Source organism: Hypanus sabinus, chromosome 10 (genome assembly GCF_030144855.1).
Source record: "Hypanus sabinus isolate sHypSab1 chromosome 10, sHypSab1.hap1, whole genome shotgun sequence".
Classification (NCBI taxonomy): Eukaryota; Metazoa; Chordata; class Chondrichthyes; order Myliobatiformes; family Dasyatidae; genus Hypanus; species Hypanus sabinus.
Window position 1 is genome coordinate 69374413 of NC_082715.1, and position 25973 is coordinate 69400385.

At 43.1% G+C, this 25973-nt stretch overlaps 1 protein-coding gene across 2 annotated transcripts; it reads left to right on the forward strand.

Annotated features, from left to right (window-relative positions):
- Nucleotides 1-542: 542 nt before the first annotated feature.
- LOC132400738 (glutathione S-transferase A4-like) lies at nt 543-20592 on the forward strand. Of its 2 annotated transcripts, none has more exons than XM_059982036.1 (6): nt 543-666; nt 4335-4386; nt 5375-5507; nt 8810-8951; nt 16428-16559; nt 20056-20592. In XM_059982036.1, exons 1-6 carry the CDS (start codon nt 583-585, stop codon nt 20176-20178), a joined length of 666 nt encoding a protein of 221 aa, XP_059838019.1. In that variant the 5' UTR covers nt 543-582; the 3' UTR covers nt 20179-20592. The 2 variants fall into 2 exon arrangements, with proteins under 2 accessions (XP_059838019.1, XP_059838020.1); XM_059982037.1 differs by having other exon boundaries at nt 16431-16559.
- The last annotated feature ends 5381 nt before the right edge of the window (nt 20593-25973 follow it).

The window sequence follows — 25973 nt, forward strand, 5'->3', positions numbered from 1 at the left end:
TCTAGTATGAAAACACCAATACCCTTAAATAGAAATTCCCACAAAAAGTAGTGGGTACAGCTCGGTCCATCGCGAGTAAAGCCCTCCCTTCCTTTGAGCGCCATCTACAAAGGATGATGTCGCAGGAAAGCCCCAGCACATAGGACAAGTTCGCTTCTCACTGTTGCCATCAAGAGGAGTCACAGGAGCTTCAGGATTCACATCACGAGGTTCGGGAGCAGTTATTATCCCTCAACCATCAGGCTCTTAAACTGAAAGGGATAACTTCACACATCTTCAATTGCCTCATTATTGAGATGTTCCCAAAACCTATGGACTCACTTTCAGGAACTCTTGATCCCATGTTCTTGATATTTATTATTACTACTTCATTTTGTATTTGCCCAGTCTGTTGCCTTTTGCACTCGAGTTGAACACCCAAGTTGCTGCAGTCTTTCATTGATTCTATAACAAATCCACAAGAAAATGAATCTCAAGGTTTAATATGGTGACATATGTATATTGATAATAAACTTGCTTTGAACTTTGATGGCACTACAGTTGATCCGATCTTACTTTCTCTTTCTAGGGGAGTGTATCACGATGTCTAAGCCCAAGCTGTATTATTTCAATGGAAGAGGAAAATTGGAGTCTATTCGTTGGCTTTTGGCAGCTGCAGGAGTAGAGGTTGCGTACTTGATATGCAGAGAAAAGTTCATTACATACATTTGTCCGGGAAGATTTGTACTCATGACTGACAAAATCTAAGTTATGAAGCTGCATTTTTGCCTCTCTACCATGTGGACAGAGGAATGGATGGCCCATTAAACCACCTGCTTCTGCTGAACCACTTCCATTTAAACTCCAAATTGATCAATGTCTGATTTGAATGAACTCAGTAATAAAACCACCAGAACAGAGAATTCCAGAGACTCACCACACTGTGGGTGAGAAAGAGCTGCCCTCATCTCTGTCCTAAATGGCCAGTCACATTTTCTTCAAAGTACTCACTGCTCTCAGATTCCTCATTTACGGTTAAATATCCTTCCTACACCCACCCCAGTGGCCTTAAAAGAACATTCTAAGTTTCTGTGAGATCTCACTATTTTCCTGAACACAGGACAGTACAGGCCCCATCAATTCAACATCACCTCACACAGCAAACCTGCCTTTCCTGGAACTAGTCCAGTAAATCTTTCACAGTACTCTCCCTGTGCTAGGACCTCATTTAAGAGAGTTACTTGTTCATGATACTCCAAGTTCGGACATACTATTACAGGACACCCACTCCTGTGCTCAACCCTTCTAAAGGCCTATTTACCTTCCCAATTGGTTGCTATAGCTGCTGGAGTTTCTGTGACTTGCATACCAGCACACCAGGGACTCTTTGAAGATTTTCCTCTCTCTCCACTAGTTAGCAAAGACTCTGCTTTTCTGCTACTTTCCACAGCAGATGACTTCATTCCCCTCAATTCAACACGACACATATTAGATACCATGAAAGATTTCCCACCTAGTTTATTGTGGTCAAACTGGCCAATTTCTCCCAAGCAAAACAGGATGGATCCGAAAAGATAAGGGGAAGATTGAGAGAGGTTACAAATAAATACTGACCTCAGTCACTTACATCAATTCAGCCACCAAGCTGCATCCTCATGAAGTACAGATCCCAAATGCAGTTATTGTTCCACACAAGCTATCTGTATTCTCTTTGGGCACTAGAATCATCCATGTTACTAGGAAGGAAGCAATGAAATGAACCAGAAAGTACAATCACTCTGCAATCAGATCCTGAGTAGATTCAGCTGTTGACAGAGATGATTCCTTAATTTGCAATTCATTAAGTTCAGATCCTGCTCCCCACCCCCTCATCAACACTGCCTTGAACTGTTGCAGGGCAAAGATAATTCACACCAACATTTTTTAAAAACTGATAAGAATGTCAATGTTAATGTTGAGATACCTTGGGTTATGAAGGCTTTTCCCTATGCAATAGAGACAGAATGTGTTTGGTATCTTGGTCTCTCATGGCTGCAAGAAGTGAGTGGGGGGGGAGGGAGGGCAACTGAAATGGTGCCAGGTACTTAATGTTACATCAGATAGATTGGGGTAATTCTGAAGATATCAGCTCCCAGAACCCACCAGAACTGGCTCTTGGCATTTTAACCACATTGAATCAATGAACAGAACACGCTCTCCTTGTTTGTTATGGTTCCTGATAAAAGTAATTGCAATTCTCAAATTGCCTGACAGTCAAAATCACCCTTTTCCGCTTCAAGCTTGCTTGGCCTGCCATGACAGTTCCAGTCGATTATTTATCACATATACATTGAAACATACAGTGAAATATTTCTGAGAGTGTTGGTTGTTAACATAACTGTCAGAATGTGTTGCCACACATTCTGGCACCATTGTAGCAGCCCACAGTGCTCAGCAGAACAACAAAAGCAGTTACAACAACAGGGAAATGAACTCCTTTCCCACCCAACTACCTAATCACCCAAACACACACACACAGGCGTGCCTCCAATCCCAGGAGAGTCCAATTCTGGACCTCCACTCTCTGCCGTAAACTTGCAGACTCGCTAACATTGGTTTCCAACCTCCAGTCCCTGGCTCAGACTCACAAACTCCATTTCTTGGTCCAAACTCGCAGAGCTTCTTGTTTGCCCTAATTCAGGTTAATGTCCCAGTACTGATGGCACATCAGGTGGATCGTTGGTGAAAATAGATTACAAATGTTTGGCAATGTATGCTTTAGATTTCAATTCTGACCACATTCTATATCACTCAGGAAAGAGTGAATATGCCATAGTAGCAGCCAATACAGGCTCCCCCAGAGGGTGATACAGGTTCTTCCAGGGATTTTTATAGGTTCCCCCAAGGGGTGTTTGCAATTTCTCTCAGCTCTCTGACTTTCGGTGTATGACCCTTCTGCATCTGACAACACCTTATGAACACAGAGCAGCACAGCACGGTCCAGCCCCTACAACCCACAGTGTTGTGCCAACCTTCTGACCTAATCTTAAAATCAAACTCTTCCCTCCCTCCTATCCCTGCACCTTTCTGTCATCTACATGTCTATCAAAAAGTTTCTTAAATATCTCTAATGCATCTTCCTCTATCATCACCTTGGCATGGTCTTTCACACTCCCGACCACTCTCTGTGTAAAAGCTTTGACACCCTCCTTGTCCTTGCCCCCAATCACCTTAAAATTATGCCCCACTCATATTGACCAGTTCAACTGTAGGAAAACATTGCTGGCTATCCAATCCATCTATGTCTCTTACCATCACCCAACCTCAGTAGAAAAAGCCTGCTTGCGCTGACTCTACCCATACCCCTCAAAGTTCTGTACACCTGGCTTCGAGCCACAAGTCCTATATTTGTTGACGGGGTGAGGTAAAAAAATGTTGAACTTTGGATGACATCAGATAAAATGTACATAAGTCTGTAAAAGTGAAAGAAAAATGCCACACCTCCTTTCACTAGCAGCTAACTCTGCAATTATAGAATTCTCCAATACCCTCTCATTACGCACTCCAGAATTAAAAAGTTTATTTGTTCTTGGGCTTGCTCTGGTTTCCACCCACAGTTCAAAGACATACCTGTTAGTAGGTAAATTGATCATTGTAAAATCATTCTGTGATTAGGCTGGGGTAAATAATGGTTGCTGGGCAGTACAGCTTGTTGCGCCAGAAAGGCCCGTCACATTCTTTATCTCTAAATAAACAAACAAAATAAAAATTTGGTGTTAGGACAAATAAATGATTGAAATCCAGGCAATGAACAGGGAATAATTCAGAGTTAGAACAAAGTTTATTATCACTGACATATGTCTTGAAATTTGTTATTCAGCAGCTGTACAGTGCAATACATAAAATATGCTATAAATTATAATAAGAAATATGTTAAAAAATATATAAGTAGTGCAAAAAGAAAAAAAATGTGAGGTAGTGTTAATGGACTGTTCAGAAATGTGATGCAGAGAGGAAGAAGTTGTTCCTAAAACACTGAGTGTGTGTCTTCAGCCTCCTGTATCTCCTTGCTGATGGTAGTAATGAGAAGAAGGCATGTCTTGGGGATCCTTTAGGAGGCATTGCATTTTGAAGGTATAGATGGAGAATTTTACCCTTATGCTGTTGTATGGCTTCAGAAATGCAGGAAAACACTTACCAAATAGGTTTAAATTTGGAGGGTATTTTTGCCAGTTTTAGATACTTGGATTGAAAGTTCAATGTTGTCAGTAAGTATCTCTGGTGGAGAAATCACTTGAAACAGGTTGGACACAGCAATGAACAACAGCATGTTTGGGATGTTTTAACAAATGTCTTTTGTTGATTATTCATTTCAGTTTGATGAAGTATTCCTCGAGACCAGGAAACAGTATGAGCAGCTGCTGAAAGGTAAATAATGAGCTTCATGGGCTGGGAATGGGTGTGCTCAGTGGCCAAGTCTAAATCACTTGTCCATTTGGTATCTCTGTGGATTGTATACACAAGACTACAGAACTGTTAAGTTTGAAACATAGGAGACTGCAGATGGTGGAACTGGAGCAACACACAAGATGGTGGAGGAACTCAGGCAGCATCTCTAAAAAAACAGGTCTCAACCCAAAGGCCCTATCCTCCACAGATGCAGCCTGGCCCACTGAGTTTCTCCATAATTTGTGTGTTACTTCAGCTGCTGAATCTGCAGCATCCTATTTTCTCTTAGACAATTTGGGAGCCAAGCAAGATTAGCTTTTGCAGTGCCATCCAAAATTTGAACCATTTCTGGCTTTTCATTTCTACATTTGTTAGTGGACTGGAGTGAAAACCTTTCCAAAGTTCAGGAGGATATTTTGTTTTAACATTACATGAAGTGGTTTCACAATTTTGGCTGTAGCCAGATTTTTTGCAGTCTTCATTGGTGTAACACATACAAAATGCTGGAGGAACTCATAAAGTCAGACAGCATCTATGGAAAGAAATAACGCGTTCGACGTTTCAAGACAAGACCTTTCATCAGGACAACTGAAACATTTACTCTTTATTCCTCTCCATAGACGCTGCCTAACCTGAGGAATTCCTCCATTATTTTGTTAAGATTCAAGATTGCTTAGTGTAATTTACAGTACATATCTGTAAAGCAGAATGAAATAGTTGTCACTCCAGTTCCAATGTAGCACAAGAATAACACAAGAAGATAAAGAATGTGATAAATACACAAGATAGTGTATATACATGTAGTAGGCACAGGAGAGTCTGTACATAAGGTGACTGACAGGAAATGATAAAGCAGTGGGGCTTTCCAGCATCTGCAGAATCACTTGTGTCTTTATTGGTGTGTCCTTTTAGTGTGAATTTGAAGTTAGTTGGTCCCAAATACATTTGTCTCTGTTCCTCTTGACAGATGGATTTCTGCTGTTCGAACAGGTCCCAATGGTTGAGGTGGATGGGATGAAGCTGGTGCAGACCAATGCAATCTTGAACTACTTTGCAGCAAAGTACAATCTCCTTGGAAAGGACATCCATGAACGAGCACTGTATGTCAATGCTGTACAATTCATTCCCTCCACTTGAGAATGTGATCATTTTCTTTCCAGTTCAGCTTCTAAACTTGCTCCAAGACACATGAGAGCTTGAGAATGCAGTGTAGGTGAATAATACTTGAGTCCGAAGGGACTACTTTGACATTAAACCTTTCTGTCATTTATTGTACCATGAAATGTGATATCATTTATTGCCCAATTCTGAGAGGACTAGATTCTGAAAACAAGGATGTAGTGTTGAGGCTTTATAAGATATTGGTTCAAGTGCACTTGGAGTATTGTGAGCAGTTCTGGGCCCCATTTCTAAGAAAAGATGTACTGGCATTGGAGGGGACTCAAAGGAGGTTGATAAAAATTACCCCACTAATGTAAGAGTTAATGTATGACAAGTATCTGATGGCTCTAGGCCTTTACATACTGGAGTTTAGGAGGGATCTCACTGAAGCCTATTGAATATTGAAAGGCCTAGATACAGTGGATGTGGAGAGAATGTTTTCTATAGTAGGGAAGTCTAGAATCAGACAGCACAGCAGAATCAAGGGACATCCCTTTAAAACAGAGATTAGGAGGAATTTCTTTAGCAAGAAGATGGTGAATCTGTTTGGGTCATTGTCGCAGATAGCTGTGAAGGCCAATTCATTGGGTATTTTTAAAGAAGAGGTAGAAGGGTTCTTGATTAGTCAGGCTGTCAAAGATTAAAGGGAGAAGGCAGTAGAATGGGGTTGAGAGGGATAAATAAATCAGCTGTGATGGAATGGTGAAGTACACTCAATCGGCCGAATGGCCTAATTCTGCTTCTATGTCATGTGATCATATGGTAATATTCCCCCTTATGTGTCTATCGCAATGAAAAAATAAATTGTGTTGAGCTGTAGGAGGTCTTCCTTGGGAATATTCCACAAAGAGCCAAACTACGTAAATTCTGTGAGAACACCATGAAGAAAGATGAGAGGGTGGACAGGCGAGGACTTTACTCCATAGAATTTAAGGAGACTGGGGGTGGGGGGGGGGTGACCTTTTAGAAGTGTATAAAATCACAAGGAGCATAAAATGCACACGGTTTTTTTTCCCAGAGTGGTGGAGTCTAAAACTAAAGGGTATAGTTTAAGGTGAGAGGGGAGAAATGTTACAGACCCAAGGAATAAACTTTCATACAGAGGGTGGCATGTTTGTGGCACAAGCTGCTGGAGGAAGTGTTTGAGGCAGGTACATTCACATTTAAAAGGCATTTGGACAGTTGTGTGGATGGGAAGGATTTAGACAGATAAAGGCTAAATGTGATAGCCTCATGGATGATAGTAAAATGGAAAGCTAGGTAGGAGAGAAAGGTTAAAGTTATCTTCGAGTAGATTAAAAGGTTGGCACAGCATTGTAATGTTTCATGTTTTGTATTCTGTTCAAATTCATTGATAGACCTTTCAGTGAATCACCTCCAAGACTCAGGGAAAACATCGCCAACCCTTCCCAGTGAACACTCAGCATGAATGTCAACATCCAAAATTTTACTTTTAATTGAGCCCAGAGGGTGCACAATACTCCAGTGTTCCCACCTGGCTTCACATTGTTTAATTTCTTGTGAACTCAATGCCTCAAATTATATTCCTCAGCTTTGTGTTATTAACTGCTCAGGCAACCAATAACGCTGGGTTTATGGTTCACCGGTGTTCCAGATTTACTTGCCCTTTTACCCATTCATTTAGTATTTTGTTTAACAGTTAACCAAGTGAAAGACAATAAATCAGAGACGCCAACTCCAACCACTAATGTTCTTCTGAAAGGAATCTAAAGAGCATTCATGAATACTGATAACAAAAGCATTGGTAACTGGGTGAGCTTTACATTGTAATATGTGCTCCTTATAAGATTGAATGTGTGAGCATGTACTTAAAGAAGTTTCACCTTGTCCTATTCAGGAGCACGTGTTGGCTTTGGAGAGGGTCCAAAGCAGGTTATGAAACTGAGTCTGGGAATGAAAGTTAACATTGACCTGTATAAGAGCAAACATGAGGAAATCTGCAGATGCTGGAAATTCAAACAACACACACAAAATGGTGGTGGAACACAACAGGCCAGGCAGCATCTATAAGGAGAAGCACTGACGAAGGGTCTCGGCCCGAAACGTCGACAGTGCTTCTCCTTATAGATGCTGCCTGGCCTGTTGTGTTCCACCAGCATTTTGTGTGTTGTTTTAACCTGTATACAGAGTGTTTCATTGCTCTGGGCCTGTACTCGTTGAGGATTGAGGGGGATCTCATTGAAACCTGTCAAATATTGAAAGGCCCAGATAAAGAATGTTTGAATGGTTCCTATGGCGAGGGAGTCTAGGACCAGAGGGCACAGCCTCAGAATAAAAGGACATCCATTTAGAGATGAGGAGGAATTTTTTTTAGCCAGAGGGTGATAAATCTGTGAAAATTCATTGCCCCAGACAGTTGTGGAGGCCAGGTCATTGAGTGTATTTAAAGCAGAGGATGATAGGTTCTTGATTAATCAGGTCATCAAAGCTTACAGGAAGAAGGCAGGAGAATGGGGTTGAGAGGGATAATAAATCAGCCATGGTGGAATAGCACAGCAGACTCATTCTGCTGATTGGCCTAATGTGGCTCCTGTGTCTTATGGTCTTATGATCTTAGATGCCTTATTAAGTGGTGCGGTAGCATAGCACTTAATGTAATGCTTTACCGTGCCAGTGACCTGGCTTCTCTGCCATCTCTGTCTGTAAGGAGTTTGTGCGTTCTCACCATGATTCTCCAGGTGCCCCAGATTCCTCCAATATTCAAAAGGCATACAGATTGTGGTTAGTAAGTTACAGGCATTCTATGCTGCTTTCAGAAGCATGGTGACACTTGCGGGCTGCCCCCAGCACATCCTTGGGCCGTGTTGTTCATTGATGCAAAATGCCACTCTTCACGGATGTATATGTAACAAATCTAGAGTAGCCGTTAGTATAGCGTTTTATAGCTCCAACGACCCAGGTTCAGTTCCCACTGCGGTTTGCAAGGAGTTTGGATGTTCTCTATGCAACTGAGTAGGTTTATTTCCCGGGTGCTCCTGTTTCCTTCCACGTTCCAAAGACACGTGGGTTACTAGATTAATTGGTCACACGGGTGTAATTGGGTGGCTCCGGCTTGTTCGGTCAGAAGGGCCTGTAACCATGCTGAATCTCTAATTAAAAATTATATATATAAAATTAAAAACAAACAATCTTAATCTTCACCTTTCTGGTTAGCACTCTGAAACTTCAGTACTGCGACCGGGAACTCAGGCAGTCTTAGTTGTCTCTTTCCTATTTGCAGGATTGACATGTACTCAGAAGGAGCTAAAGATCTGATGATTTTTCTGATGAAGCACCCCTTCCTTTCGGCTGCAGAGAAGGACAACAACCTCACCCAGATGGAAACAAAGGCCAAAACCAGATACTTCCCTGCATTTGAGAAGGTATTCCACTGCTCCAGCGGGGGAGCATGACATTGCTGTCAATAGTGATTGGGATGTAGTAAGAGAACGGGGAGTTTACCAAGGGATGTAACCTTACCTCAAGTATGTGATGGGAGAATGTGGAGTTTATCAAGGGAACATGACCATGCCTCAGTGTGTGATGGGAGAATGTGGAGTTTATCAAGGGTACATGACCTTACCTCAAGTATGTGATGGGAGAATGTGGAGTTTATCAAGGGAACATGACCATGCCTCAGTGTGTGATGGGAGAATGTGGAGTTTATCAAGGGAACATGACCTTACCTCAGTGTGTGATGGGAGAATGTGGAGTTTATCAAGGGAACATGACCTTACCTCAGTGTGTGATGGGAGAATGTGGAGTTTATCAAGGGAACATGACCTTACCTCAGTGTGTGATGGGAGAATGTGGAGTTTATCAAGGGAACATGACCTTGCCTCAGTGTGTGATGGGAGAATGTGGAGTTTATCAAGGGAACATGTCCTTACCTCAGTGTGTGATGGGAGACTGTGGAGTTTATCAAGGGAACATGACCATGCCTCAGTGTGTGATGGGAGAATGTGGAGTTTATCAAGGGAACATGACCTTGCCTCAGTGTGTGATGGGAGAATGTGGAGTTTATCAAGGGAACATGACCTTACCTCAGTGTGTGATGGGAGAATGTGGAGTTTATCAAGGGAACATGACCTTGCCTCAGTGTGTGATGGGAGAATGTGCAGTTTATCAAGGGAACATGACCTTGCCTCAGTGTGTGATGGGAGAATGTGGAGTTTATCAAGGGAACATGACCTTACCTCAGTGTGTGATGGGAGAATGTGGAGTTTATCAAGGGTACATGACCTTACCTCAAGTATGTGATGGGAGAATGTGGAGTTTATCAAGGGAACATGACCTTACCTCAGTCTGTGATGGGAGAATGTGGAGTTTATCAAGGGAACATGACCTTACCTCAGTATGTGATGGGAGAATGTGGAGTTTATCAAGGGAACATGACCTTGCCTCAGTGTGTGATGGGAGAATGTGCAGTTTATCAAGGGAACATGACCTTGCCTCAGTGTGTGATGGGAGAATGTGGAGTTTATCAAGGGAACATGACCTTGCCTCAGTGTGTGATGGGAGAATGTGGAGTTTATCAAGGGAACATGACCTTACCTCAGTGTGTGATGGGAGAATGTGGAGTTTATCAAGGGAACATGACCTTGCCTCAGTGTGTGATGGGAGAATGTGGAGTTTATCAAGGGAACATGACCATGCCTCAGTGAGTGATGGGAGAATGTGGAGTTTATCAAGGGAACATGACCTTACCTCAGTGTGTGATGGGAGAATGTGGAGTTTATCAAGGGAACATGACCTTGCCTCAGTGTGTGATGGGAGAATGTGGAGTTTATCAAGGGAACATGACCATGCCTCAGTGTGTGATGGGAGAATGTGGAGTTTATCAAGGGAACATGACCTTACCTCAGTGTGTGATGGGAGAATGTGGAGTTTATCAAGGGAACATGACCTTGCCTCAGTGTGTGATGGGAGAATGTGGAGTTTCTCAAGGGAACATGACCTTACCTCAGTGTGTGATGGGAGAATGTGGAGTTTATCAAGGGAACATGACCTTACCTCAGTGTGTGATGGGAGAATGTGGAGTTTATCAAGGGAACATGACCTTGCCTCAGTGTGTGATGGGAGAATGTGGAGTTTATCAAGGGAACATGACCTTGCCTCAGTGTGTGATGGGAGACTGTGGAGTTTATCAAGGGAACATGACCTTACCTCAGTCTGTGATGGGAGAATGTGGAGTTCAGCAAGGGTATGTGAGTTTGCTATTGGTGTGTAATGGGGATGATGTGCGAAATAGGTGGGACAGCAAGCAGAGTGCACCCAGTTCAAACCCTGCAGACAGCAAAGAGGAGGGTGTAACAGGAAAAGTCTGGCCAAAGGAAGATATGATTTCAACCCTGCACTCTCCAGCACCCGCCCCAGCCTCCATCACTTTTTCTGCCCTATCACCCACATATCCCTCACACTGGGCCCCTTCCCTCACTGTTCCCCTCTGCCCACCCCACCTCTCTCCATTTGAATCTTGCTTCACTTTGGTCTCCTAACAGATTCCACCACCTGCACCCATCTGTCACCTCCACCCATCACTTCCCAGTCCCTATAACTATTCACACCTTCCCCTCCTCCATCTGCTCATTATCCTCCTCACCTGGGTCCATCCATCACCTCCCAGTTCTTGCACCACCACGTCTCACCTCTTTACACAGACTATCTCCCCTCCATCTTTAGGTCCTGATGAAGGATGTTGACCGGAAATGTCGACGGTCTGTTTTCTCCACAGATGCTGCCTGACCTACCGAGTTCCTCCAGCATCTTGCTCAATGACTGTGATTTCATTAATGTCCCAAGTTCCAGCAGACAACATGGTCTCATGAGTCCACTGTTGCCCCGATGTAGATTCAACTCCACCTCCCTATCACCACCTGCAAACGCAGCGACCAGACCCAACACCTGAATTCCAGAGGCAATTAATCTTGCAAGCAGCAGAGCGAAATGATGGTGACATTTAAGAAGCCTTCAGATGGGTTCATGAATGTACAGGGATGGAGGGATATGGACCATCTGCAGGCAGAAGAGATTTAGATTAACAAGGTCCGAAGGGTCCGTTTCCGTGTTGTTCCACGTGCTGTGTTAAAGCAACAAGAAAGAAGCCAAAAATGTGAACAAATAGTAACACTTCCCAACAGAGCATACCATTGATTTACATTCAGTGGTCACTTTATGAGGTACACCTATTATTTAATGCGTGTCTAATCAGCAAATCATGTGGGGGCAACCCAATGCAAAAAAAGCCCACAGACATGGTCAAGAGGTTCAGTTGTTGTTTAGACCAAACATCAGAAAGGGGGGAAAATGTGATCTCAGTGACTTTAGCTGTGAACCACCCCGTGAACACTATCCCTCTGTTCCTCATTGGCACTATTTATTTATCTTTTGGACAACCTTTTTCTCCAGAATCCATTTCTCCCTTCTCAGGAATGCCTTTATGAGATGCAGTCCACTACTGGCATTATCACTGCTCTATGTGACCCTGGAATAAGAACACATTCTACCCTGGAGAATAGCAAAGCCTGCAGGGTATTCTGAGCTGCAGTACAGATTCAGATTGATTTATTATATGTACACTGAAACATATAATTAAATGTGTTGTTTGTATTAACAACCAAAACACCTAAGGATGTGCTGAGGGCAGCCCACATGTGTGGCCATTATATCATCTTTGTGATGGCTGACAGGACAACACAGAACACAACAAAACATAAGAAGCAACAAAGCAACAGCAAAACAAGCCCCTTTCTTCTCCTTCATATACGAAGGCGCGCACACACACGCACGCTCACACACTCCTCCAACTCTCGGACAAGGCTCTGGGCTTCCAGTCTCCAAACTGCAGACTTCATTGCATTAAATAATAGGTGTACCTCATAAAGTGACCACTGAATGTAAATCAATGGTATGCTCTGTTGGGAAGTGTTACTATTTGTTCACATTTTTGGTTTGTTTCTTGTTGCTTTAACACAGCACGTGGAACAACACGGAATTCTGATCGATCTTCAGGCTTTGACACAAAGGTTGGTGGTGTTGTGGATAGTGTAGAGGATTGTCAAAGATTGCAGAGAGACATTGATAGGATGCAGAAGTGGGCTGAGAAGTGGCAGATGGAGTTCAACCCGGAGAAGTGTGAGGTGGTACACTTTGGAAGGACAAACTCCAAGGCAGAGTACAAAGTAAATGGCAGGATACTTGGTAGTGTGGAGGAGTAGAGGGATCTGGGGGAACATGTCCACAGATCCCTGAAAGTTGCCTCACTGGTAGATAGGGTAGTTAAGAAAGCTTTCATAAGTCGAGGGACAGAGTTTAAGAGACACGATGTAATGATGCAGCTCTATAAAACTTTAGTTAGGCCACACTTGGAGTACTGTGTCCAGTTCTGGTCACCTCACTATAGGAAGGATGTGGAAGCATTGGAAAGGGTACAGAGGAGACATACCCAGATGCTGCCTGGTTTAGAGAGTATGGATTATAATCAGAGATTAAGGGAGCTAGGGCTTTACTCTTTGGCGAGGAGGAGAATGAGAGGAGACATGATAGAGGTGTACAAGATATTAAGAGGAATAGACAGAGTGGACAGCCTGTGCCTCTTCCCCAGGGCACCACTGCTCAGTACAAGAGGACATGGCTTTAAGGTAAGGGGTGGGAAGTTCAAGGGGGATATTAGAGGAAGGTTTTTCACTCAGAGAGTGGTTGGTGCGTGAAATGCACTGCCTGAGTCAGTGGTGGAGGCAGATAACACTAGTGAAGTTTAAGAGACTACTAAACAGGTATATGGAGGAATTTAAGGTGGGGGGGTTATATGGGAGGCAGGGTTTGAGGGTCGGCACAACATTGTGGGCTGAAGGGCCTGTAATGTGCTGTACTATTCTATGTTCTATGTTGATCTTTGGTATCGACCCCCAGATTATCTGAATAAAGGACCCTGAACTCAAGGCTTGAACTTCAGACATAGACTGACCAGTCTCATGTTTCCTTGATCTGTTACCAGGATCCACCAACCTGGGACAGCTCAATACCCACTAATGTTCTTTGTCACACATCCACTTCCTTGGCCTCCAAATGTGTAGTGTGTAACGTATTATGTGAGTATTCGTAGGTCAGAATGTGTATGATGTCAGAGAGCGGGGTTTTTGTAAAATGGAAGTCTGATGAATAAACGTGTGTTTAATACTGCGGTGTCCAAGTCACATTAACACTATATGGTGTCAGAAGAAAGCGAAAAGGAAAGGACGAGAAGACAAGTAAAAAAATGTCACAGTTACAACCACCGTCGAGTTTAAGCCTACGAAGTAATATTGCTGAGAATTGGAAGGTATGGCTCCAGCAGTTTGAGCTGTTTTGCACCGTTAGTGGCATAGATGACAAGACGGTGAAAGTGCAATGTGCTACGTTTCTGCAAGTGGCTGGAGCAGAGGCAATAAAGGCTTGCAACACGTTTGTCTTCCAAGAGGGTGAGCGAGATAAAATTGAAGTGTTGAAGAAAAAGTTTCAAGATTACTGCGAGCCGAGAAAAAACCTACCGTACATTCGACACATTTTTTACGAGGGCTCAAGGACCGACAGAGACTATAGACGCCTACGTAACAGATCTGAAGAACAAAGCAAAAAACTGAGTTCAGACAACTGCATGATTCTTTAATACGTGACAGGATTGTATGTGGCATACGAGATGATCACGTGAGAGGCAGGCTGTTGAGAGAGGCGGGGCTTACATTGGAAAAAGCGATTGATATGTGCCGTACTAGCCAGATCACGTCGAGTCAGGTTAAAATGCTTAATGAAGAGACTGAAGTATACAAAATAAAAGCTGTGAAAACTGACAAGAGTAGGACAAAGCCAGCTCCACAGGATAATCAAAAGGAAGTTAACTGCAACAGATGTGGTTATAAACGTGGATATAGAAAATGTCCAGCCTTTGGTAAGACATGCAAATTATGCAGAAAGAAAAATCAGTTTTCAAAGATGTGCAAATCGCAGGAGCAAGCAAGGAAAATGCATGCTGTGGAACAGAGTGAGTGCAACAGTGACATGTTCATTGGAACAATTGAAGTGGAACAGGAGGTATGCATTAAGAATATTGATAATGCAGAGATGGATGTTGAAGATGAATGGACTCAAGATCTGATAATAAACAGGAGGAATGTGACATTTAAGCTTGACACTGGGGCGAAGTGCAATGTAATGTCAGCAGAAACAGTTAACTCACTGGACATCAGAGGAAAACTTGGAAAATCTACCTGTAAGCTTGTTGGATATTTTGGCCACAAGACAGTATCATTGGTAAAGAAAACACCTGTGTGTATGTCGGACAAAAACACAAGCTAGAGTGTGAGATTGTGCAACAGCATGTTTCAGCAATACTAGGCAGAGCAACATGCATAGAGCTAGGCCTGGTGAAGCGAATCAAAGACTTTGCTGACTTGTTTTCTGCACTACGATGTTTACCAGGGAAACACCATATCCAGATTGATCCAGCTGTTGCACCAGTCGTGCATGCTCCGAGGAACGTTCCAGTAGCTCTCAGGGATCGAGTAGTGGAGGAGCTACACAGAATGGAACAGATGGGAGTCTGGTGAATAAACGTGTGTGTTTAATACTGCGGTGTCCGAGTCACATTAACGCTACATGGAATATACTGCTGTTAGTATTGTAAGATACAATGTAGAATACAGTATAAGAAGTTAAGATTTTTATTAGTTTAAGTCATGGCTGTTGTAATGTTAGGAAGTCATACCTAGTGGCATTGTTTTAGTAATTCACAGTATTGTAAAAAAAAAACTTGAGAAGGGGGATGTCATGTATTATGTGAATATTCGTAGGTCAGAGTACGTATGACGTCAGAACACGGGTTTTGTAAAATGGAAGTCTGGTGAATAAACATGAGTGTTTAATACTGCGGTGTCCAAGTCATATTAATGCCCCTGTCCCTAAACCCTAGTCTGACCTCTAACTGTGTTAAATTTGAGGGTGAACACAAGGAAATCAGCAGATGTTGGAAATTCTCGGCCCAAAACGTCGACAGCGCTTCTCCCTATAGATGCTGCCTGGCCTGCTATGTTCTACCAGCATTTTGTGTGTGTTGTAGATTTGAGGGTGAACTGTTTGTTGGAACAAGCTTTGTGATTGTAAGCAACAGACAAAATGCTGGAAGAACTCAGTAAGTCAGGTAGTATCTATGGAGGGTTAACATCTGGAGTTGATTGTAAGGTTGATATGCTTTAATTGATATACGTTGGAGAATATATTGACTAATTGCATGATGGCCTGGTATGGAAATACCAATATGATTGAACAGAAGAGCCTACAAAGAGTAGTGGATACAGCCCAGTCCATCACAGGTAAAGCCTTTCCCACCATTGAGCATATCTACATAGAGCGATATCACATCCATCAAGGACTCACATCATCCAGGCCATGCTGCCATCAGGAAGGAAGCAGAGGAGCCTCAGAACCCACCAGGTTCAGGAATAGTTATTACTCCTCACCCATCAAGCTGTTGATCAAGAGGGAATAACTTCACTCACCCCATCACTGAATTGATCTCACAAACTATGGACTCACTTTCAAGAAATATTCGTCTCATGGTCTCAATATTTATTACTTGGTTGTTTATTTATTTATTATTGTTATTGATTCTTTTTGTATTTGGAGTTTGTTGTCTTTTGCACATCAGTTGTTTGTCCATCCTGTTGGGTGCCGTCTTCCATTGATTCTATTGTGTGGCTTTGTATTCACTGTGAATGCCCACAAAAAAGCATGTGATTACATATATATACTTTGATGATAAACTTACTTTGAATTTGAATGCTTTAAACTTAATATAAAATGTTAACAGTTTTCATTTTTCCTAGCAGAGCATTAATCAACAGACAGGATACATGGTCGGGAATCAGCTTACCCTTGCTGATCTGCAAGTTCTGGAGGTTATCCTGATGCTGGAGGAGAAATTCCCACTCATTCTGACTGATTTCCCACAGCTGAAGGTAGGGTCCACAGTCTGAGTCTGAAAGGCTGAGCACAAGGGGATATGGGAGCTGAAACAACAGATGGGACATGTTGGTTCAAAACGGTTCAAGTCATAGAGTTATAGAACATTACAGCATATGAACAGTTCATCTGGACCATGCCAAATTGTTAATCTGTCTAGTTGCATTTGTTTGCACCTGAACCATAGCTCTCCATACTCCTCTCATCCATGTTTCTGTCCAAATTTCTCTTAAATCAAACCCACATCTACTGGCAGCTCAATTCACATTCTTACCACACTCAGTGAAAATGTTCCTCCTCAGGTTTCCTTTAAATGTTTCATCCCTCGTTCTTAACCCATGACCTTTAGTTAAAATCTCACTCAACTTCAGTGGAAAAAGCCTGCTTCCATTTACCCTATCTATACCACTAATAATTTTGTATACATTTAGAATATGTTGATAACCAGGAAACTGTTCCTGAAGAAGTGAAAAATGTGAAAAAAAGGTGATTATGGGAAAGTATAGGGGAGTTGTCAGAGCTAGTTTTTTAATGTAGTAAGTGGCGGGCATATGGAATGGATGACTAGGGTGATGCAGAGGCAAATGCATTAGAGTCCTTTAAGAAACACTTAGATAGATACATGGAAAATAGAAAAATAGAAGGCTTTGTGGGAGGGAAGGGTTAAATTGACCTTGAGGTAGATTCAAAGGTCCAACCAACATCATGGGACACAGGGCCTGTGCTGTGCTGTGCAGTTCTATGTTCTATATTCACCTGCTGTAAAGTTTATGCTTAGTGTCTCCATTTAGACTATAAGTCATAGGATCAGAATTAGGACATTCAGCCCATTGAGTCTGTTCCACCATTCCATCTTGGCTGATTTATTACCTCTCTCAACTGCATTCTCTCAGTAACCTTTGATGCCCAGTCCATCGTGTTGGCTTTCATGTCGTGTGGGCAGAAATCCCAAAATTACATCTTCATGAAGTGACTGAGTGAGGTCTAGTTTACTATCATGTGCTCAGTTACATAGCGGTACGGGTACAATTCAGCAGCATCACAATCACAATGGTACAATCAGCACAGAGAACGTAAATTATGTATACAAGACAGTTATAAAAAGTCTGCAAAACCAGATATTAGAACAAAAAACACAGGACAAATCTTTGGTAGTTCAAGAGGTGGTCTGTAGTGTTCCATGGCTGAGGTAGGGTTATGGTTTGGTGAAGAACTGGATACTTTCAGGGAAGTAGCTGTTCCTGAAGAACATAAGACCAGAAGTCATAGGAGCAGCATTAGGCCATTCAGCCCATTGGGTCTGCTCTGCCTTGGCATGGAACTTCAGGCTGATGTCAGGGTGAAGCCTGTCAGCAGCCGCACTCCACAGATGGGGGGTGTTGATCTCTTTCATCCCTTCTGGAGCACTGCTGAGTAAAATCTGTCCTCTCATAGGCTGAGAATTTGGAATCAATGAGTTCACCCGGAGAAACAAGGCATCTGACATGGCCACCTGAAACTCTTGGTTTAATTTCTCTCCCCATTCCTGCTCTGACCTGGCTGTCCTTGGCCTCCTCCACTATTAGGGTGAAGCCAAATATAGACCAGAGGACCAGCACCTCATATTTCTCCAGGGTAGCCTACAATCCAATGGTATGAGCACTGAATTCTCCAGCTTCCAGTAACTGCTCCCCCTCTGACCCTTCTCTCTCCACCTGATCCACCCAGTTCCTCCTACACACACCCCAGCCTCCTTTTCCCCCCTCCCCACCCCACACTCTTCCCACTGGGTCCTCTCCCCAGATCTTTTATCTGGTTCCAGGTTTCGTCTAGCTCCCTTATCAGATCCCACCATCTTCAGCACTTTCATGTCCACCTATAACCTGCCAGCTTCTGTCAATATTTCCATCCTCCCCTCCTCCATCACCTTCCAGCCTCTGTCACTATTCCCACTCTTCACTCCTCCATCTGCTAATTACTCCCCTAACCTGGATTCACACATCACCTCCCCCTTCAAGATGGTGGCACGACACAGTTTGCAACAGCCTCTCCAGAGTTGATACCTGTTACTTGTCAAGCGGGGTGCCGTGCACAACCCTAATCTGATGAGAAACGGATGTGTGAGCACGGAGGAACATTGGGAAATCTCCAGGAAGGCCTTCTTCATTGCTGCTGCTGCTGTGAGGTCCGGGGTTCTGCTGAGAAGAACAAGCCCCCAGTCCTCGGGGTTGCATTGCCAGTGGCCGGTGGCGGGGGTGTTGTGCGCTCGGCAGAGGATGGTGCTCAGAGAGGCTGTGCTGGAGGGGATGGTCGGAGGCTCGGAGGTTCGGCAGTCTCGGAGTTCACTGCAGTTGGGGTGCTTTCACTGTGTGCTGCGTCGGCGAGGCTGGGTCCGGCAGTGCCGTGGAAGTCCATAGCAGGGATATTCCCTTCTGCTGCCTGCTTGGGATGACGAGTCTATCGGGACCCTGAGGTGGAAACTGCGTGGTGGTTTCTTTTGAACTTATAGTCTTTTTGTTTTTTTATCAATTATGCTATTGTTTGCACTGTTGTAACTATGTGGTTTTGTGTAGGTCTTGTAGCTTTAGTTTTTGGTTTGTTGGGTGGTAGAGTTGGTCTCTTGACTTGGTGTGTCTGGGTAGTCTTGTTTGTCTGGTGGGTTTGGAGCTCCTTTCTGGGGAACGTGCTAAGATGGTAGCACGATATTAATACGCAGCAGCCTCTCCGGACTCTGGATTTGGGGATTGCCAAACGTTATGTGGATTTTCTGGTGTAGTCTGTTTTGTCGTGTGCTTTTGTGATATCATTCTGGAGGAATGTTGTCTCATTTTTCAACCGCATTGCAGTTGTAGTTTCTAAATGACAATAAAACTGAAATTCAATTCAATTCAATTCAAACCTCCCAATCTCTATCACTATTCCCACCCTCCCCTCCTCAATCTGCCTGTCACTCCCCTAACCTGGATCCACCTATCACCTCCCAGCTTCTGTCACTATTCCCCCTCTCCTCTTCTCCATCTGCTAATTACTACCCTAACACACCACCACCCTTCACCTCTCAGTCTCTGTCACTATTCCCACCCTCCCCTCCTCCAACTGCCTATCACCCCTTCTTACCTGGATACACCTGCCAGTTCTTGCCATACCCCTCACCCTCATCTCTTTATAATGACCCTCATCTCATTATAATGACTACCTTCCCAATCTTTCCCAATCATCAATTGTCCATTTCCCTCCACAGAGCTGCTGAGTTCCACCAGCAGTTTGTGCATTGCTCCAGATCCCAGCATCTGCAGCCTGTCGTGCCCCTTAAATCAACAGGCCTTAGGCAGCTCAGTAATGTGACGGTGTCACTCAGGCAACTTCCCCACACAGAAGGATAGCAAAATGAAATCTGTACCTGATATGTTCCAGCAATATGTTGCGATGATTCCAGTAATACATCACATTGTTTCTCCAGGTAGGTTGGCAAGTTTTTTGAGGTGACTAATGTATGTGCTTCAATAATTCCAGAAATTCAAGGAGAAGATCAGCAAGTTGCCGAGAATTCAGAAGTTCTTGCAGCCAGGAAGTCCCAGGAAGCCGCCACCAGATGATCATTACGTTAAAATTGTAAAAGAAGTTCTCCAATTCTGAAAAGCAAAGTTGTAGAAGTTCAAAGTAAATTGATTATCAGAGTACATAAATGCATACATTTTATACATTTTCTTCCAGGCATTCACAATGCATACAAAGAAACACAATAGAATCACTGAAAATACACATAACTAATACGGACAAACAGGTAGTGTTCAAAAAACAACAAACTGTGGAAATAAGATAAAGAAAGTAAGCAATAAATATTAAGAAAAGTTGACAGATATCGTGCAGTTTCACTCCTGTGAGATCATTGAAAATATATCAAATGTGATTCATAATAATCTATGTGAAACCCAGGTGAAATCACTATAAACTCATCCATTTGAAATCTAATAAGCACTTTCACTCATCTGAACATTAGTTAATATCTGATGAAAGTATAATAATAATACAGAAAAAGTTTGATTGTCATTCTCTTGTTTGGCATCATTTTGTGACATCAGAACAAGTTATCCTGGTCTTGAATACCGTGCACCTCCTCTACCTCCCAACTTCCCCTGAAAAATACGCTGTGGTTTGAACTGCTTACTGATTTGATCTGTACGAACAATATGCATGGCAGCTGATGGCATTGGTTAGAAAGTGTATGGTACGATGGCCTTCATTAGTTGGTGGATAGAGTTTGAGCCACAAGGTAATGTCGCAACTTGATAAAACCCTGGTTAGACCACATTTAGAACATTATAGAAAGGATGTTAAGACTTAGGGTGTGGCATTATGGGTAAAACTATTACTTAAAGATAATAGTAAGACATCCTACTGGATTATGTGAGTCTGGTAGTCCAGAGACAGTTCAGCATGTTTTACTGAATTGTAATCGATATAAAATTGAGGGAAGCATATTGTTCAAAAGGCTGTCTGACTTAAATGTATTTTGTTTATTCTGTTAAATCTGAGAACCACCATCTGATTGAAAAGTTTATTATTCTGATTCTACCTGCGACTAGTGAACTCCTGCGGAGGAGTAATACACCTAGATGCGTCTAAACTGCCAGAAATGGAAGAAGAAGAAGGATGTGAAGCTTTGGAGAGGAGGCAGAAGAGATTACCAGGATGCTGCCTGGATTAGAGACCAGGTCATATGAGGAAAGGTCAAGCAAACTAGGGCTTTTCTTGAAGGATGATGAGAGGCAACTAAATAGAGGTGTAAAAGATGATAAGAGAATGGATAGCCAGAGACTTTTCCCTGTGGCTGAAATGGCGAATCAAGTTCAAGTTTATTGTCATTCAACTGTGTACATGTATATCGCCAAATGAACCAGCATTCATCTGGACCAAGCTGCACAACACAGTACAAACAACTCACACAACACAAAGTAATATTACCATAAATAATAAGGTGCATTTAAGTTAAAAAGTAAACAGTACAATGCCATGGGCACTTCTTATGTGATGAGACAGGAGCTCTGTAGTCTTATCGCCCGGGGAAAGAACCTGTTTACCATTCTCTCAGTGCTTGTCCTAAAGCTCCTTCCTAATGGTAGGGAGTCAGCGAGATTGTTAAACAGATGAGCGAGACCATTGACAATGATGAGAACGATAAGAGGGGAGATGTCTGAGGTAGGTCTTTTACCCAGAAAGTGGTCGGTGCATGGATCACACTGCTAGGGTTGGTGATACAGGCAAATAGATTAGGGGCATTTGAGAAACTCTAATGGGGCAACAGGAACAGTTCTCCCCATGATCACCTGGGTTCCTTCTAGGCCCTCCAGTTTCTTGTCACATTACAAAGATGTATCCTTTAGGATTAGTAAGTTGTGGTCCTGCTACGTTGGTGCTGGGAACATGACGACACTTAACAGGCTGTCCCCAACACAACCTCAGATTGTGTTGGACATTAACACGAACAACACATCTCACTCTACAATCAGTGGCCACTTTATTCAGTATATCTGCTCATCGCTTAATCACCTGCTTGTAAATTATGCCTCACGCCCAGCAAGTCTTTTTGGGAGTGAGTCATAATTTGAAGTCAGCGTTCAAGGGCAGGAGCCAGTTGAAAAGAACAGGTTTCGTCAGGAATGAGTTTTATTTGAGCCAAAAAGGACTGGGGGTGTCAGTGGAACAGCCATTGATGGAGTGGGCTAGTGTAAGAGTGGGTTCAACAGGCTTTGGCAAGAACAGGCAGAGGTTCTAAATAAGTTTCTAGTAAGATTTTTTCTCTTTCTTTGTCTATTAGCACATCACTAGTGCACTAAAAATGGGTCCAGAGTAAGAAGTAGGTTCTTTGTATGAGATGTGGGAACTCTGGGAGACCTCCAGTCTCCCTGATAACTACATCTGCACAAGGTGCCTTAAGCTGCAGCATCTTACAGACCATGTTAAGGAACTGGAGCTGCAGTTCTTTGACCTTTGGCTCATATGGGAGAATGAGGAGGTGATAGATAGGAGCTACAGGAAGGCGTGCGGCCTAGTGGATAAGGCATCGGTCACTAGGTCAAGCCTCAACTGAGGCAGTGCGTTGTGTCCTTGAGCAAGGCACTTAACAACACATTGCAACGACACTGGTGCCAAGTATGGGTACTAGTGCCCTTCCCTTGGACAACATCGGTGGCATGGAGAGGGGAAACTTGCAGCATGGGCAACTGCCGGTCTCCCATACAACCCCGCCCAGGCCTGCACCCTGGAAACCTTCCAAGGTGCAAATCCATGGTCTCACGGGACTAACGGAAGCTTATTATTACAGGAAGGAAGTTGCAGGAGGCAGGTGCCCATGTGACTGTCAGGAGAGGAAAAGGAAACTGCCAGCAAGTGCAGAGTACCCATGGGCCATCCCACTCAATAACAAGTTACCCGCTTTGAATACTGTTGGGGTTGGGGAACTGGAGATACTCTTGGGGAAAGCCACAGCGACGGAGCCTCTGACACTGATTCTGGCTCTGTGACTCAGAAAGGAAGAGGATTCTATAGAAAAGCAGACAAGATTCTATGGACATGAAAAAGACACCCAGGTGCTCCCTGCCATTCAGGTGCCAGAGATAGCTCAGATCAGGTCCGCAACGTCCTAAAGAGGGAAGGTGATCAGCCAGAAGTCCAGGTACATATTGGCATAAATGACATAGGTAGAAGATGGAAGGAGGTCCTGAAGAGAGATTATAGAGAGCTAGGTAGAATGCTGAAAAGCAGGGCCTCCAGAGTAGTGATCTCTGGATTGTTGTCTGTGCCATGTGCCAGTGAGGTTAAGAATATGGTGATTCAGTAGATGAATGCATGGCTGAGAATTCAGTGCTAGGGGCAGGGTTTCAGATTTCGGCATCATTGGGATCTCTTCTGGAGAAGATACAGCCTGTACAAAAAGGACAGGTTATACTTGAACATGAGGGAAATCAATATGCTCCTCGGCAGGTTTGCCAGAGCTGCTGGAGAGGGTTTAAACTAATCTGGCAGGTGAATGGGAACTGGACTGATAGGAGTGAGGATGAGGCAGTTAGTATTCAAATAGATATAATGTGTCGGGACTCTTTAAGGAAGGACAGACAGATGACAGGGCAAAATTACAATCAGATAGGTTTGGTTGAAGTGTAATATTGTGGCAAAATTGAAAAGGGTGATGAATACAGGACTGAAGGCATTATATTGGAATGCACACAATATACAGAATAAGGCAGATAATCTAGCACAGTGAAAGCAAGGCAGGTACGACGTTATGGGCATCACTGAGACATAGCTGAAAAAGATCATAGTTGGGAGTTTAACATCCAAGGATGTACATTGTATTGAAAAGACAGGCTGATATGGAGAAGTGATGGTGTGGCTCTGGTGAAAATAAAATAAAATCCTTTGAAAGAGGTGACATAGGATGGGAAGATGTAGAATCCTTGTGGGTAGAGTTAAGAAACTGCAAAAGTAAAAAGACCCTGATAGGAGTTATTTACAGGCCTCCAAACAGTAGCCCAGATGAGGGATAGAAATTACAATGGGAGATTGTCAAGGCATGTTAAAAAGGCAATGTGATAGTCATGGGAGGATTTCCATATGCAGGTAGATTGGGAAAATCAGGTTGGTGCTGGAACCAAAGAGACAGAATTTGTGGAATGCCTACAGGATGATATTCTAGAGCAACTTACAGTCGAGCCCAGGAGAAGAAGTGCAATTCTGAATTGGGTGTGGTGTAATGAACCAGATTTGATGAGGGAGCCTAATGAAGCAGTGATCCTATGTTAGGCTTTCCCTTGAAGTTTCAGAGGGAGAAGATAATTACAGAGCCATGAGGGAAGAGTTGACCAAAGTTGATTGGAAGAAGACACCAGCAGGGAATAAGGCAGAACAGCAATGGCTGGCATTTCTGGGGACAACTTGATACATACATCCCAAAGATGAAGAAATACTCTAAAGTGGGTATCTCGCAACAGTGGCTGATAAAGGAAGTCAAATACAGCATAAATGGAAAAAAGATGTCATATAACATAGCAAAAATTAGTGGGAAGCTAGAGGACTGAGAAGATTTTTAAAACAACAGAAGGCATCTAAAAACCATAAGAAGAGAAAAGATGAAATATGAAGGAAAGCTGTCTATTAAAATAAAAAATGACACCAGATATGTATTTAAAGAATGAAGGAGAGCTGGGAGTGGTCACTGGACCACTGGAAAATGTTGCTGCAGAAGTAAAAATGGGGGACAAAGAAATTGTGGATGAACTTAAGTGTCAGACTTCACTGCAGAAGACACTAGCAGTATATCAAAAATTCAAGAGTGTCAGGAGGCAGAAGTGAGAGTAGTTGCAATTATTAAGGAGAAGGTGCTTGGGAAGCTGAAAGGTCTGGAAATAGACGTCACCTGGACCAAATGGACTACACCCCAGGGTTCTGAAAGAGGTAGATAAAAAGATTGTAGATGTATCAGATACTTTTCAAGAATCACTTGGTTCTGGGATTGTTCCAGAGGAATGGAAAATTGCAAATATCGCTCCAGTCTTTAAGAAGGGAGAGAAGCAAAAGAATGGAAATTATAGCCCACTTAGTTTAACTTCAGTGGTTGGTAAGATGTTGGAGTCCATTATTAAGGATGAAATTTCTGGGTACTTGGAGGCACATGATAATTTAAGCCAAATTGGCAATTTCTTTAAGTGCCAAATTTGTTGAAATTCTTTGAGGAAGTGACAAGTTGCATAGACAATGGAGAGTCAGTAGATGTTGTTAACTTGGATTTGCAGAAGGCCTCTGACAAGGTGCTGCACATGAGGCCACTAAACAAGATAACAGCCTAGCACAGGGGTCGGCAACCTTTACCACTGAAAGAGCCAATATGGACCCATTTCCCACAGAAAAGAAAACACTGGGAGCCACAAAACCCGTTTGACATTTAAAATGAAATAACACTGCATACAACGTTTTTTTTTGCCTTTATGCTATGTATAAACAAACTATAATGTGTTGCATTTATGAAATTGATGAACTCCTGCAGAGAAAACGAAATTACATTTCTGCATGCAACAAAAACATATTAGACTCCGAAAAAAAGACGTTGGGTTGAAGGTTACTCCATAGTTAGCCTACCTTGGATCGAGGAATTAAAAGAAAGTGCGCATTGGCGTGTGTCAGGCATTGGCAGTGGTGAGGTATATTAATAGCGATAAAAAACACGTTGTAGCGGTGTAGCGCTACACGCAGCGCTAAAATAAAGACACTGCAGTCAAAGGTAACTTTATTCGAACTAAACAGCCTTGATTTAAAGCCTCCCTCAACCCGTCCCCGTGGGCACGGATGCTCCAAAAGACACGTACTCACAAACCCCCGTAGGCTATCTCCCTTAGCCGGAACGGTGGCTAATTGTGAGCCGGTTCGGATGTGCC

Bases quoted from the DNA above. Each gene is read 5' to 3' on its own strand.
- LOC132400738 (XM_059982036.1), top strand. From the start codon at position 583: ATGTCTAAGCCCAAGCTGTATTATTTCAATGGAAGAGGAAAATTGGAG. The intron at 667-4,334 runs GTTGCGTACTTG...TATTCATTTCAG, and splicing joins TGGCAGCTGCAGGAGTAGAG to TTTGATGAAGTATTCCTCGA. The intron at 4,387-5,374 runs GTAAATAATGAG...TCCTCTTGACAG, and splicing joins GTATGAGCAGCTGCTGAAAG to ATGGATTTCTGCTGTTCGAA.